At 40.1% G+C, this 15,968-nt stretch overlaps 1 protein-coding gene across 1 annotated transcript in view; it reads right to left on the minus strand.

The window, feature by feature from the left end:
* Window positions 1-2,096: 2,096 nt before the first annotated feature.
* Lactb2 (lactamase beta 2) overlaps window positions 2,097-15,968 on the minus strand; it is a gene marked incomplete in the record, with an annotated part of 39,325 nt that continues 25,453 nt past the window's right edge. The window contains 3 exon segments of the mRNA XM_008848874.3: window positions 2,097-2,690; window positions 3,563-3,644; window positions 7,407-7,555. Of these exon segments, the coding sequence (XP_008847096.1) occupies window positions 2,647-2,690; window positions 3,563-3,644; window positions 7,407-7,555 (275 nt within the window).

Genomic DNA, 15,968 nt, shown 5'->3' on the forward strand with positions numbered 1-15,968 from the left:
TCCACATGGCAGCTGATAACTATCTGTACTCCAGTTCCAGGTGAACTGACATTCTCTTCTGACTTCTGTGGGCATTGTACAACATGGATGCACTTACACATATGCAGGCAATACACTCATACACAAAAAATAAAGAAAAAAAAGAATGTTGCTTCTTGGGTCTGGAGAGATGGTTCACTGGTTAGAGCACTGGCAGCTCTTACAGAGGACCTGGGTTCCATTCCCAGCCCCTACATGGCGGCTAACAACTGTCTGTAACTCCAGTTCCAGAGGAATCTGATGCTCTCTTCTGACCTCCACGGGCATTACACAACACAGGTGCACCTACCTACATGCAGGCAATAAATTCATACACAGAAAATAAAAATAATAAATAAACTATTAAAAGAAAGAATGTTGCCTCTTGCAGTGGTCTTTGAGGAAGCACCTGCTACAATGTGGCCTATTTGTTAAAATAGCTAAGACTGAACTGGCATCAGCAGAGTACTGGTAAATGTCACAATCCCACACTTGCCTGAAATATCCTGCTTTTCTTTAAAAACACTGACTGCTTAAATTTCCTCTAATAGTTAAAGGGGCACATATACATCTATGCTGGAAGTTTCAAATCCACCAATATAATTACTGCCAAGGGATGATGTGAATAATCCTGTAAAAACCTGTATGTATTTCTGGTCCAGGCCTGAGTTCCTGGAGCAGAAGCTCAGGCTGGGCCCATGCACAATAAAGGATAAACTTCTTCCAAATCCTGAGTATGGTTTGAGTCTTCTTGACAGGTTAGATCAGCCTTGGGTTAATTCCCACAACGTGATATGTGTCCATAGAACAAGAATAAATGTATTAGGGTGGTATAAAATGCTAGGGCTTTGGGAAAAGGGGCAGAAGGAGGTGAAGATGTTAAAAGTCATGTCTGTTTTGTTTTGTTGAGACAGGGTTTCTCTGTAGCCCCAGCTGGTCTGGAACTCACTATAAAGACCAGGCTGGCCTTGATCACACAGAGATCTGCTTGTCTCTGCCTCCCACGTGTTGAGATTAAAGGCCTGTACCACCACACCCTGTTGTCTTCTGTCTGTTTTGTTTGTTTGTTTGTTCTGAGACAGGGTCTCACCATATAACCCCAGCTGGCCTGGAACTCACTATGTAGACCATCCTAGGCTGGCCTTGATCTCACAGTGATCCACCTGCCTCTACCTCCTGATTGCTTGGATTAAAGGCATATACCATCATGCCTGGCTTTTAAAGAAAAGTTTTAAAAATTGAAATCTTATTTTTAAGGAAGGGTAAGGAATACAAACTCTTAGATTTCTGAGCTTATTTTAGTATTGTAGCTTGGCACTGGTACAGATCAAATAGCATTGGTGAACTACCATGTCTTATATGACTTTTCCTGAGGAGACATGGAAAGTCCATATAGGAAACCAATGACAGGTCAAAGAAACGTTTCTACCTAAGCCTAGTTAGGTGAACCTGTGAATTTAGTGGGGAGGCTGTACCAATGAATCTCCATTGTATGGTATTCTAATGAGATTTGTATAATGACAAAACCAGTTGACATGTCATGGTGAATGAAGGGGGATGTCATGGGGGTCCCATCTCAAGATGAAGAGCTACAAGTAACCAATTGATGCTGAGGGAGAATCAATTTTCTTCAGGGACTAGCTCCTAGAGAGGTTATCTAATACCAAATGGAAAGCCTTAAACCTAACACAGGTACATATAAGCACTATTAAATGGACTCAGTGCATTATATATATATATATATATATACACACACACATAAATGTACGGATATATAACATAATAATCAAAGAAGAGGACAAGAAATTGAGACAGTGGGGACATGGAAGAGTTGGTGGGGATCTGGGGGGGGAAGGAAATAAAGCAAAGACAATACCCATGTATGAAATTATCGAGAATAAGAACTAAAAAAATCAAAATAAATAAATAAAAGGCTTATCTTTTAATTGTAATTCTCTAATTAAAAGAAAATACCTTTTGGTATTCTATTCATATATTAACTGACTACTTCTGTATTAACATTAAAACTTTCAAAATATGTTAGTTGCACTAAGGGATTACAAAAAATACTCATCACATAGCATTTCAAGTCGATAAATTTTATATTTTTCAATGGGCTAAAATTGACTTACATGAACCATTTGTGGGCTACCATTATAAGAAAATAAACAGAATACAGAGCTATAGAATGACCCAGTACCTAAAAGATAAAATTGACAGAAACAAGACAATAAATCTGGTAGGTGTAAGATACAAAGGTGGAAGAAAATGAAGGAGTATGTGGAAATCTGTGCTGTTGGCTGAAGCAGGTAGACCAAACATTATTGACAAATGCTAACAGATAGTCAAACTCTAAGAGTAATATCTGGTTTGAATTGTGCAAATTTTATTACTCTTAAAGTAACCATTTTACTTAATTCATAGAAAATGGACAAAGTGCTAGATTCTGAATATTTGGTAAAAGATAGATCAATAACCTGTGCTATACATGTACAATGTAATTTACATATTTTAGTGTATAGGATTATTTTCACAGTCCTACATTCTATATTCGCAGTAATAATCCAAAATTAAGAAAACATACCATCCTGTATAAACAAAGCAAAAGAAAACTTCATTCATCTGAAACTAAAGTGTACATTTCCATTTCTTTTCAGGATTGTTGGTGCAAACTGTGGAAAGAAAACCAGAAAATAAAACCAAGAGATAAGTACATCACTGGATTCTAAGCTATTCTATAGGAAGAAAAAGCACATGTTCTTAAAATTAATTTTGTTGATGAATATAAAGTGAGTTTCTTTTGCATATGTAAACACTGCTAAGGCTTCTACACAAATTCAGGCTTTGGAGAACTTTATTTTTAAGGACTAAATTTCCGTAACACTGGCTGATTTGAAAATTAACTTACCATCAATAGCTATACAATTACTACTTTACCATTTCTGACCTCACTACCACTTAAAATTTGCTTATTTTCAAGTCTTCCATATGCTAGTCTTCCTGGTCTTGGAATCTTTTTTAAAAACTATTTTATTTATTATATTTATTTTATGTGTAAGAGTGTATTGCCTGCATGTATATAAATGCACCCATGTCATGCAATACCCATGGAGGTCAGAAGAGGGTGTTGGATCCCCTGAAACTGTAATTACAGATGGTTGTTAGTTACCAAGTGGGTGCTGGGAATTGAACCTGGGTCCTCTGTAAGAGCAGCCAGTGCTCTTAACCACTGAGCCATCTTTCCAACCCCTGGTCTTGGTATCTTGAAGAGAGGCCATCCTCCCAATGCATACTTTGGGGTGTCATTAGGGTGGGTGAGGACTTGAATCTTACAAGAGAGTCTAATTCCTCTTCGAGTTTTTGGTTCCAATTTGTGATGAACTGGCCTCATGCTGCTAATCTTCCTAGTGTTTAATCTTTCCCACTGAATGTGACAGTTATGTGAAAACTCAGATGGGTGGTGTTGTAGCTAAAAGGAAACTCATGTATCTGCAAAAGTATTTTAAATGCTAGTAAAAAAATTAAAATTGTGAAATACACTTACATATTTTTCCTTCTTTTTCTAGTTTTTTCAAATGAAGCAAGAGATTACGTTCTGCCATTTTAAGTAAATTCTCAGGAACATTCTGAAAGGAAAACAAGAGAAAGAAAAATCTCTCTTTTAAAGAAAACCTAATTTTTTTAATCTTTAAAGTAAAATGAAATACACACAACAAAAAAGAAATATTTAACTTAAACATATTAAAAAAAATAACAACCGAGGGCTGGGGATGTGGCTCGATTGGTAGAATACTTGCCTAGCATAAAAAGCCCAGGTTCCATCCAGATACAATGGCACACACACCTTAATTTCAGCTCTTGGTAGGTAGAGGCAGGAGGATAAGATGTTCAAGGTCATCTTCCATACACAGTGTGTTTGAGGCCACCCTGGGATACACAAGACCCTACCTCAAAAGACCAGGAACAAAACAAAAATAGTATTAATCTAAAAAAGTTCTACTTTGTAAATGGTCTTGCTTTAGGACACTATATTCTTAAATATTTCTAGAGGCAAAATAGATTACATGCCATAAAACAACAGCAGTGTCTGTTTTCTTCACTACTGAATTCCTAGTGTTAACATACTAGCACACAGTAGACACTCATTAATATTTATAAATTAAGGAGTGAATAAATATACAATTTATTCCTAGCTTTTAAGTTTTTTAGGTTATATGATAATGTCATTGTATCTTACGACTCACAGTAAACTCTTCTTAAAATAACAACATAATATTGATGTGTTAACTGAATGAAAAAAAAGTGAAAATTTTTCTTTTATTATTTAAATAAGGATTATAGTTACAAAGCTAATTTTCTTGACTAAATTCACTATCTGTGTCCCAGTTAGCTTAGCTTTTTGATGTTTGAGATAGGGTCTCCCTGCAGCCCCAGCTGAGCTGGAACTTATGTAGAACAGGCTGGCCTTGATCTCAAAAAGATCCACCTGCCTCTGCCTCCCCACGGCTGGGACTAAAGGCAGGTGCCTCCATGTAGGCTCCTAGTTAGCTTTAATTGCCATCTTGATGCTGTCTACAGTCATCTGACTGGAAAGCCTCAATTGAGAATTTCCTTGAACAGACTGGCTTGTGGGTCTGTCTGGGGGATTGTCTAGGTTACTTGTTCAAGTAGGAAGGCCCAGCCTCTGGGCAGTAGCATCCCTAGGTAGGTGGTCCTGGGTTGTATAATATAAGAAAGGTAACTAAGCATGAGCCTGTAAGCAAGGCGGTAAGTAGTTCCTCCATGGTTTCTGCCTTGAGTTCTTACCTTGACTTCCCTCAATGATGAATTGTGATCTGGAAATGTAAGCCAAATAATCCTTTTTCCCCTCAAGTTGCTTTTGGTTAGAGTATTTTACCATACCCACCAGTATGATATTCTAGATCTCAATGTAGGAGTTATCCAGTTAAAATTTCTAAGTGATCATCCCCAGATTATTGGGTTAACATCTAAATTTTTTTAGCTGACAGTAAAGTCTTTGTGATCTGACCACATCTACTTTTCCTACCTCATTTTCTGGGCCTCTCTTCCTGTCCACCCACATATGCAACCTATGCTCTGATGATACGTGCCTTCTTTGTGGGTTTCCAAACACACAATGCTCTTCTCTTAGTCCTAGTATTTGAACATATCCTTCACTCTGTCTAGAATGAGCTTCCTTGTCCTCTACTGTGACCTAGAAAATGCTTACTCCTTCCTTAAGATTCAAGTTCTTGACTAGGCTGAAGTTTTTCTAGACAAGACTTACTGCTCTGCATCTTCACTATGTAGAACTGATTTCTATTTTTGTATCCTCAAGTTTGGTGTGGGAAAAATATAAGATTTGCATATTCAAAATGTTCCAACATCTGAAAGCTTTGGAGTGTTGGAGTATTTTGGATTAAGGATGCTCAACATGGATAAAATATTTAGCACTGAGATGAGCAAGATGGCCCACACCTTTAATCCCAACACTCCAGAGGCAGAGAGGCAGGCAGATCTCTGTGAGATGGAGGTCAGCCTGGTCTATACAGCACATTCCAGGTCGGCTGGGGCTATAGTGAGCCCGCCTCAAAAAACCCAAACCAACCAATCAACCAACCAAACAACAACAACAAAATACATTTAGCATAGTGTCTAGCATGTAGTAATGTGCTCAGTGAAGGGAACTATTATGACAGAGCCAGTATTATAGGTATTTGTTGAAACAGGTCTGTCTTCACTAAACCAGAAATCCTAGAGTCATCTTTGTATTCCTGCACCTACTCTAGTGTGCGGCAAATGATTCAGTAAACACTGAATGAATGAATTACCTCAGAATATCTCATACCATTCTATGCATCAAGTGTTTTACATATGACTATGGTCTGTGTATACACAGAATACACCTCTGAACTACTATTTGTAGATGATTCCTCTGTGAGGGGTATGAGAGAGTTTTGCTATCTGTCCTTAATATTAGAAAAGGAAAAACTCTTGAAGTACTGATGTAGCTTGGAGTGTCTACACTCTTTTATTAGACAGGAAATGAGCTGTTTCATACATTTTAAATTTTTTTGTATTGTGTATGGGCACTCATTTTTTTTTGTGTGTGTGTGTGATGGGTAGGCATGTGTGTGCATATGTATATGGAAGTGAGGGGCTGATGTCAGATATCCTCTTTGATTGCTCTCCAACTTATTTTTTGAGAAAGGGTCTCTCACTGAGCCTGAGGCGCGCTGGTTTTCTAGCTACGTGGCCAGAAAGCTCCAGGGATCCTCTTCTCTCTGCCCCGCCCCCCCCCAGCACTGGGATTATGGGATACGATGCAACCATTAGTTGTGGGGGATTGAGCTTGGGTCCTCACATTTGCACAGCAAGCACTTTACTGACTGAGCTATCTTCCCAACCCTGCGATTAAAATATCTATATTAATTTTTCCAATGACTTTTCTTTCTGGTGGTGCTGGGAATCCTAACCCAGGAACTCAAATATGCTAGGTTAACATTCTACTCCTGAGCTACATCCCCAGCTACAGGCATTTTCTGATTTCTTCATCATTCTCTTTTGAAATGAAGCACACTGGGTATGATTTAATACTCTGTTGGTAACATAAGATTATTGTACAATAAGGACCTTTGTTAATTGTCACCTTAAATTAAAGGTTACCTTCAGAAACTGATCTTTAGGAACAACCTCATGTATTTGATGGCTATACAAGTTGTGGTAGTGGGACTTTTACTTTTTGAGGGTCTCACTGTATACTGTGACCCACCCCGAGTGCTGAGGCTGTAGGTATGTACAACTTATTGTGTCTACCAGAGTGGAACTTTTAAAACTCAGGTAATCTTACACTAAAGTCTACACACTTAACCACTAATTTATGCTACTAGCATAGCAGATATTAAACACTTGCTAAAAAACCCGAGTAATATTAATGGATTTCCACACAGGGCTACAGGGCCCTAAGGTGTGGAGCTCTTTCCCTACATGTGAAGTTCTTCTGCTCATGCTCTTGATGCGTATTTCCCCATTGTTAGGCTATAACTTCTTACTGCCATTATTCCCCACTTAAAAAAAATTTAGCCTGTCACTTCCTGAAGGCTGGGACACCAGATACCCAAGATGGCTAGAATGATATGTGTCACTATAATACTGTTCACAGCAGTTTCTCCTGCTGAGCCAGGTAAATAACATTTAATGATGGCTCAGGATCACCATTTTTGTTTTCTATGGACAATTTTTTTTAAACTTGAAATTGCTGTTCTGAAGTCTAGACAAGCGACATTATTTAACTTGGATGCAGTAAGTTAACCATATTATAATCCATAAAATAATTATCTTAATAAATAAATTTGTAGCTATGTACAAGTAAGATGAAAGAAAATTACCTTGTAAATCATTTTTACGAGCTCCGTTACTGTAAGTGATTTTTCAAAGTTATCACGAATCACTGAAAGAATTTGTTCTTCTCGGTTATTTCTGTGAGAAATGTATTCCAAAATTTTAGCTTCAGCATTATGGATTACTGGGCCATGTCCTGAATTAAAATAATTAGACAAATTACTAAGACCAAATGAAAAATGCTAAGTACGAAGTTAATTCACTCTATTTAAAAATAATTCATATGCTGCACTGGAAAGCATACTAAATACAAAAACACATATTATTTGGAAAGCTGTTCATCTATAAGATTTAACAACTGTACACACAGGACTGTCTGAAGATTGGGCCTGTTGATATTTTGTCTTGGGGGAGGGGCTCATGAAGCCCCACCCTTCCCTGAGGATCTATGGGAATAACTTTTCTGTGATACCATCACAAGCTTACCAGGCCTTGGGCTCCTCTTATAACCTAGACATATAGACTTAATCCCTCATGACCCTTCCTTGTCCTTGACCCAGAATGATATGTGTGTGTGTGTGTGTGTGTGTGTGTGTGATATGAATATCAAGTGCTGCAAGCACAGATTACCCCTTTTGTGTTGGACAACAGGTGGGATAGATAAATAACATCTGTTTATGGTTAGGTTGCTGTTCTAGGTCACTAGGAGTCAGAAAGGGAAAATATCCTGATAGGACAAATTCTGCTTTTCCTTCCCTATTTCACGCTGGATGTATGTTTTCAGTCAAGCAAGGCCTTTGTTCAAGAACAGAGTTCCAGGAGAAATCTGAAGGAACATGTTCTCAGGACAGTTTGGGTCTCACTATTGTTTGAAATGGATGCAAAGATTGAGGCTGTCTACTCAGATGCTGCCTTAGTGCGATACTGCACTGCCATAAGGACCTGTTCTATTGTCAGTGATGGCTGCTGAGGAAGAAGGGACATTTTCTTCAGCAGTGTAACCACTGGTAAGTTGTCAATGCTCTTGTAAATAACCTTTCCCCCACACTCCTGAAAGCAACCTTAATTAAACTCAGTGGATCACCAAAACAGACATGAAAGCAGGAGAGGACTAGCTGGGAGGAGGGCGAGGGTCAGTTGGGGGGGGGCAAGGGCAGGTGAGGGATGTAAATATGATCAAAACACATTTTTGAAAGATTTATCTATTACTGATTTGAGAGAGAGGGGGGGAAGGGAGGGAGGGAGGGAGAGAGAGAGTGTGTGTGTAGGGTGCTTGGAGAAGCCAGAAAAAGGCATTAGATCCCCTGGAGCTGGAGCTACAGGCAGTTGTGAATCACCTGATGTGGGTGCTAGGAACCAAACAAACTCTGGTCCTCTGAAAGATCTGCAAGTGTTTTTTTAAACCACAAATCCATCCCTCCAGGCCTTCAAACACATCATAAAAATGTATACACTATTATAGCCGGGCATGGTGGTGCATGCCTTTAATCCCAGCACTCGGGAGGCAGAGCCAGGCAGATCTCTGTGAGTTCGAGGCCAACCTGGTCTACATAGCAAGTTCCAGGCCAGCTGGAGCTACAGGGAGACCTTGTCTCAAAAAAGACCAAAAAAAAAAATGATACACTATTATGTACAATTAATATACAAGCAATATAAATAATATAAAAGCACAATGTTACAGACAATTGGGGAAAAATTGAAGCTTTGCTGGTAAGAACAAAAATTGTGTATAATGCCAAAATCTTTACAAAATTATATCAAATAAAAATACATAATGCTATTGTGTACATTAAAATATAAAATAGATTTTAACAGTGTTATATGACAGTAATCACAACTGTAATGTTAGGTAGTATTTGTAGAGTGATTACTGTGTGCCAGGTACTACTCTACACACTTGATGGACACTGGGCTTCAGGAATCCCATGAAGTAGGTACTATTACTGTCCACAGGGAGGGTAGACAACCTCCTACAGATATATAGATAAGAGGGTGCAGAGCTGAGATTCAGACTGAGCAGTTTTAACCACCATAGCTTCTGCCTTAACTACTGTAGTAAGCTTGCTTGTAAGAGACTGAAAAGGGAGAATGCAAAAAAACTGCAAAAGACCCAGAGCAGAACTCTGAAATTGTCTATCAAATATAGTAAACTCAGAAATTTGGCAATCAAGATTAAAGTTTTTATTTATTTATTTATTTATTTAATTTATTTATTTAGTGTGTGTGTGTGCTTTGCCTGCATGTATGTAATTAGCCCCAGCTGACCAGGAACTCACTATGTAGACCAGGCTGGCCTCAAACTCACAGAGATCCATCCGCCTGCCTCTGCCTCCCTAGTGCTGGGACTACAGGCATGTGCCACCATGCCTAGCCTTATTTGCTCTTTTAAACAATACAAGTTAATATGCTACTCAAGTCTGTAAAAGGGATGTTTTAAGTATTTGAGAACAAAGCACCCAGAAGGAAGCTAACGGATCACAAAAAGAGCCCTGGACTTGTGGTTCGTTACAGGCTATTCCTTATTGGCTCTGCAATGAAAGCTGTGATTCTCTCTGAGCCTGCTTGTTCAGCTGCGTAATGATACCAGTACCTGCTTCCCAAGGTTTTAGTAAGCATGACAGCTGTAAAGGCCCCTGCAGAATACCTCTAGGGTAGCAGACTTCACTTTATGGTAGCTATGGCGACAGAGCATGATTTACATAGAAACAACTAATGTGCTAATAGCATGTGAGTCCACTGGCTCCAAACACTCTAAGAAGCTCTTGTAGGTGGCTTGTCACTGGCCTAGCCTGGGAGTCCACTAAGCAGCTACTCTTTGCGTTACAAACAGCTAATGTTGTCCACTCTTTTTATGTCATGATTATAGACACGCCCAACTACACTATGTATTCACTATTCCCTCAGCAGCCAGAATTCAGCATGCTGACACTGTCTGAAAGGTCTTTTCATGGCTGTTCTGTGAGACGCTAGCTAGAAAATTAAGTAACCTAGTCTCTTTGCCCTTCTGGGACTACGTACTGTGTTTTGCCTTTCTTAGTTTCTATGTCAGAGAGAACATTCATACTGTCGCAGTGCAGTGACATCTGAAATACAACAGGTTTCTTTTTCTGGAGTTTGCAAATATGCCATTTTATAGTTTCTATGGAAACCACATCAATATTATGAGTTAAAGTTCACAGGACAAGTGTTACTCAGGATTTCACAGCTAAAATGTGGTTTATAAGAGAAATCAGTTTATAAAAATGATAATAGCTTACAGAATGAAAACATTTCCTGTTCCTATTAGTCTTATTTTATTTCAACCGTTTTGTCAACAGTTGCATAGATGTTGAAAAAAACTTTACAGAATAGGTTATGAATAGGGTTCTCAGCCTTCTTCCCTTCCCAACCAAGAGTGTAATTTAAAGAAGTAGGAGGGTAGGGTAGGAAGGTGAGTAGACGCTCCTGTGTAACTCCTTGAACGAGAAGAGTCAAGGAAAGAAGGAAGGGAAAAGCACTGAGAAAAGAAAGATGTGACAGGACATCAAAAAAGCATAGTGAAACAGAGTGGTGATGCAGAAGGCGTAGGAAACCGCCTTCAATTTCAACCCCAGCTCCTGAGGGGGAGAAGCTGAAGCTGCAACCACAAGTTAAGGCGGCGGCCCTAATGTCCACAGACTGGCAGTCCCAGCTGCCAGAAAACCCCACGAGTGGAGCAGATCTTAAATGCTGTGTGGGGATTTTACTGTGACTGTGACTTCTGCACAGCAGGCCAGCTGTGGAGAAGAAATCTGTTACGATGTGTCCACTCCTGGCAGTGCTACAGCCCAGTGCCATCCTGAGAGGGGCCTATTGTTTGCAGCTGAGCTAATCTGGGGACCCCCAAAATCAAAGAACAGTCATAAGTTAGGGAGCTTAGGGACATGCTGCCACTGTGTCTGTGTGGAAGAACTCCACAAGAGGCAGTCATAGAGAGGGGGAGGGCTGACTTAGGTCTGCCTAGAAGTTCTGGTATCAGGAAGGTTGGGTGATGTGGTTATTGGTGGCCCTGCCCTACGTGGTGAGCAATGTAACCCTATTGCTGATGAAGAGCAGTGAGCCACTGGCCAACTGGCTGCCTGGCCTTTTAGCGCTGCCTCTCTGCCATGTGTCAGGGCAGGAGTGAGTGCTCTCAGCCCAGGTACAGGAGACCAGCAGATTTTCCGACACCTTCCTCCTGCAGGGTGTTTTAAATGCTTGGCAGTGTCTGGGAGCACCCAGATCAGCAGTCAGATTGCTGGGTTCCCCCAGTTCTCCATGTCTGCTGAAGAACTCTGACTACTTATGGCTACCCCTTGGCTTAGAAATTTGCTACCCCTGTGTACAAACCAGGTGATCTCCGGAGCAAGTAGGAATTGGCCTAGACATGAAGGGGAGCTCTAACATGAAGGAAGCCCTGATGCTAACAAGAAGAAAGAATGTCAGAGACTGAAAAACAACATGAAGAAATTATTACATTTGGATATTGATAAAGATTGAAAAACTAAAACAAAATGAAAACAAGCAATCATGACCACAATATTCCAGACCTCTGAGAACACAAACAAGAGAACAGGTCTGTGAATGTGCAGTATAGAAAAAGGCACTAAGATACAGACAAAAGGCATTCAATGAAATTACAACAGAAAAATCCTCAAATGTAGGTAAAGAAATGAACATTTAAGTATAGGAGACATTCAGAATCCCCAAAAGACACGGGCAGAAAACAGCCTTTCCATGTCACAGTGGAGCTAAACACCAGTACAGAACAGAGCACGCTGACGCTGCACAGGGGAATACCAAGTTACGAAGGTAAATCTATTGTAGTGAGAGCAGACTTGCCAGCAGAAACCCTGAGGCCAGACTGATGGGTTTCAAGTCTTGAGAATGAATAACTGCCAACTCAGTCTATTGTGCATTTAGTGAAATTTGCTTTAAAATTGAAGGATAAATAGACTTTCCATTGTAACTGTAAACAAAAGTAATTTGTGTCTTCCCAGGAGAAGTCACACAACAGCTATGAGTGCTATACATTAAAAAACCAGAGAGGTGCTAGTGAGATGGCTCAGTGGGTAAAGGCACTTGCCTTCTTCTGACCTCTGCAGACATTGCACAGGTGTACTTATATATATGCAGGCAATACACTCATATGCATAAAATAAAAATAATATATTTTTAAAAAAGATTCCAAATAGCCAAAGCATACCTGAGCAAAATAAGCAGTGCTGGAGGTATCATAATACTTGATTTCAAATTATCTACAGAGCTATCATAGCAAAAACTGTATAGTTCTAACACAAAAACAAATACACATACCAATGGAAGACTACAAAATAAATCCATACAGTTATGTTACCTCATTCTTGACTAAGAAGTCAAAACACAGAATGGTGAAAAGACAAACTTTCAACAAATGGTACTGGGAAAACTGGATATTCACATGTTGAAGAATGAATTATTTCCATGTCTCTTACCTTTTACAAAAATCAATTAAAAATGGATCAAAGGAGCCAGGTCTGCTGGTGCATACCCTTAATCCCTGCACTTGGTAAGCAGAGGCAGGTGGATCTCTGTGAGATCAAGTCTAGCCTGGTCACAAAGCAAGTTCCAGGCCAGCTGGGGGTACAGAGGGACCCTGTCTCAAAAAAACCAAAATCAACCAACGAACAAAATGGGATCTAAGACCTGAACTTTGAAAGACCTAGAGCTAAACATATGAAAACACTTCAGAAATAAGGCACAGAGAAGGGCTCCTTGTAAAGGACTCTAGTAGCTCAAGCGAACAGCAGCCAGAACTGAAAAAAGAAACCACATGAATCTAAAAGGTCTGCACCACAAGGGAAACAATCAACATAGTGGAAAGATAGCCTGCAAATGAGAGAACAGCTCTGCTCGCCATTCATGTGATGGGGGTAATAGCAAAAGAACAAATAATTCAGGCAATAGAGTCTTATTATAGTGCCCTGGCTGGCCCCTGGTATCTATTGTGTTGCTATCTGTGTGGAGTTGAACTTGCAATAATCCTTCTGCCTCAGTTTCTTGGGTACTAGGATTGCAAGTATGTACCATCACACCCAAATTAAGGAGACTATTCTCAAAAAAAAAAAAATACAAGTGCTAATACATGAAAAAAACATTCAAGATTCTTAGCCATCAGGGAAATGCAAATCAAAATTGTTTTGAGATTTCACCTTACTTTACTCAGAATGACCACCCTACTGTCAAGAAAAGAAAAACACTGAAGAAAGATGAAATAATGAAATTTGCAGCTAAATGGATAGATCTAGAAACTGTCATACTAAGTGAAGTAACATGGACTCAGAAAAACAAAAGAAGTATGTTTTCCCTCATTTGTGGATCCTAGCACCAATCTTTATAAGTGAGTACATATCCTGATGTAACTGCAGAATCCAGGAAAATGGAAGGGAACCAGGGAGGTAAAGGGAAAGAAGGGACCTGACAGAAGAATAGTAGGAGACAGGCCTTACTAAGGGAGAAATATGTAAAAAGGGAGTAGTTAAAGGGGAAGGAGAGGAGGGCTATACAAAGAACTACTGGAATAAAGGGGAAGAAGGAGCTCAAAAGAGGTGGGACCACAGCATCCAAAAATTATCAAGGGAGAAATGGGGAAAATGGGGACACTTTAAATGGGAAGGACGGGGAGGGAGGGTAAGACAGGGAGAGAAAGAGGAGACATAAATAGTGCCTAGATAGTATAAAAAACCAGAGGGAATCATCTTAGCCCAATAACCTACTGAAAAGCTACACATAAAATATCTCTACATGAGTCCATGAGTATAAATGAAGGCTACATATCAAGGAACAGTGCCAGACAGGAGAAACCTTCCTTTGAGTTGTTGGCCAAGGTGGTTCAAGAGACTCCCAAAATTACTCAGGCTATTGCCACAGCCCTTGATTGCCTCCCAGAACATGATGGTAAGACCCTATTGCTGAAGACAGGACATACTTTTGACACAGGATTTGGAGCAATGGAACTGGAACTGACCTGGAAGCCCTGAAGGCTAGCTCTCATAGCTTTGGAGAGCAGCATGCAAGCTGCTAAGGGAGAACATCAATCAATGGTCCAACCCCAGCTTCAAGACCTAAAAACCACTTCAATGACCAGCACAGCAAACAACATTGACTAGTGGCACTTTTATCTTGGGGTAATCAACAGTGTGCTGGATAACTTTAGTGTCAACTTGACACACCTGGGTTGAGGGAGCCTCAGTTGGGGAATTGCCTCTATTGGACCTGCCTGTGGCCATGTCTGGAGGGGCATCTTCTTGATGAGTGATGTGGGAGGACCCAGCCCACTGTGGGTGGTGCCACCCCTGGGCAGGTGGGCCTGTGTTACATAAGAAAGCAGGCTGAGCGGGGGCCAGGGGAGCAAGCTAGTAAGCAGTGTTCCTCCATGCCCTGTGCTCCAGCTCCTGCCTCGAGTTCCTACCTTGGGCTCCCAGATGAACTGTGACCTGGGAGATGTAAGCTAAATAAACCCCTTCCTCCCCAAGTTGGTAGTGGTCAAAGTATTTTGTCACAGCAATGAAGAACAAACTAGGATAAACAGCTACCTAATTGGACTTAAAGCCCACTCAGTGGGAGGAAGCTCATATCTGGTACTGTAAACCTAGCCAAATACACAAAGCTGGAGAGCTCATGGATCTTAGAGCAAACCCCAAGGCTCTCATATCCCTAGGCAAATGTAATTTCTAACTATGTACAAAATATGGATCCTTAAATTTGCACTTGCACATGCAAAAGACAGGTCCTAGGTTCCAACCTCAACATCATAAAAACCAAGAAGGCAGGCAAATTAACCAATCAACCAATCAACCAACTAAAAGTAGTACCATCTAAGAATTTAGCTGTACCACCGCTGGGTATTTACCCAAAGAGTCAGCAGTCACATACAACAGAAATACAGCCATCTGTAACTTGGCATTAATCTCAATATCCAAGTGATGGAACCAGCTGACAAATGAAAAAAAGAAAACACGTCTATATACATAATAGAATATGATTCTTCCAAAAGAATGAAATGATATTATTTGCAGAAAAATAAATGAGTCATTATGTTCAGCGAATGTCAGTTTCAGAAAAAAAAGTAACATGTTTTCAGTCATATGTGGAATCAATATTTTTCAAAAAATGAGGGAGCTGCAGAGATGGCTTAGCAGTTAAGAGCATGTACTGGCGAGGACCCAAGTTTGGTTTCCAGCACCCATGTCAGGTAGCTACAACTACCCGTAACTCCAGCCCCAGGGGATCTGATGCCTCTTCTGGTCCTCTGAGGGCACTGCACTAATGTACACAAATTCACACTCAAGATACACATATAGACATGTAATTGAAAATAAAAATAAAATCTTGGGGGTTGAGAGATGGCTTAGTGGTCAAAAGCACTGTCTGCTCTTGCAGAGGACAGGGGTTCGATTCTAGCACCCACATGGCAGCTAACAATTGTTCGTAACTCCAGTTCCAGGGGATCTGACACTTTTCTGACCTCCTCAGGCACTGCATGACATGGGTGCACCTACCTATATGCAGGCAATACACTCATACACATTAAATAAATAAAAATAATTAAAAAAAGAAAATCTTAAAAATAA

This window comes from Nannospalax galili, unplaced genomic scaffold (assembly GCF_000622305.1).
Source record: "Nannospalax galili isolate Female #2095 unplaced genomic scaffold, S.galili_v1.0 scaffold102, whole genome shotgun sequence".
NCBI lineage: Eukaryota > Metazoa > Chordata > Mammalia > Rodentia > Spalacidae > Nannospalax > Nannospalax galili.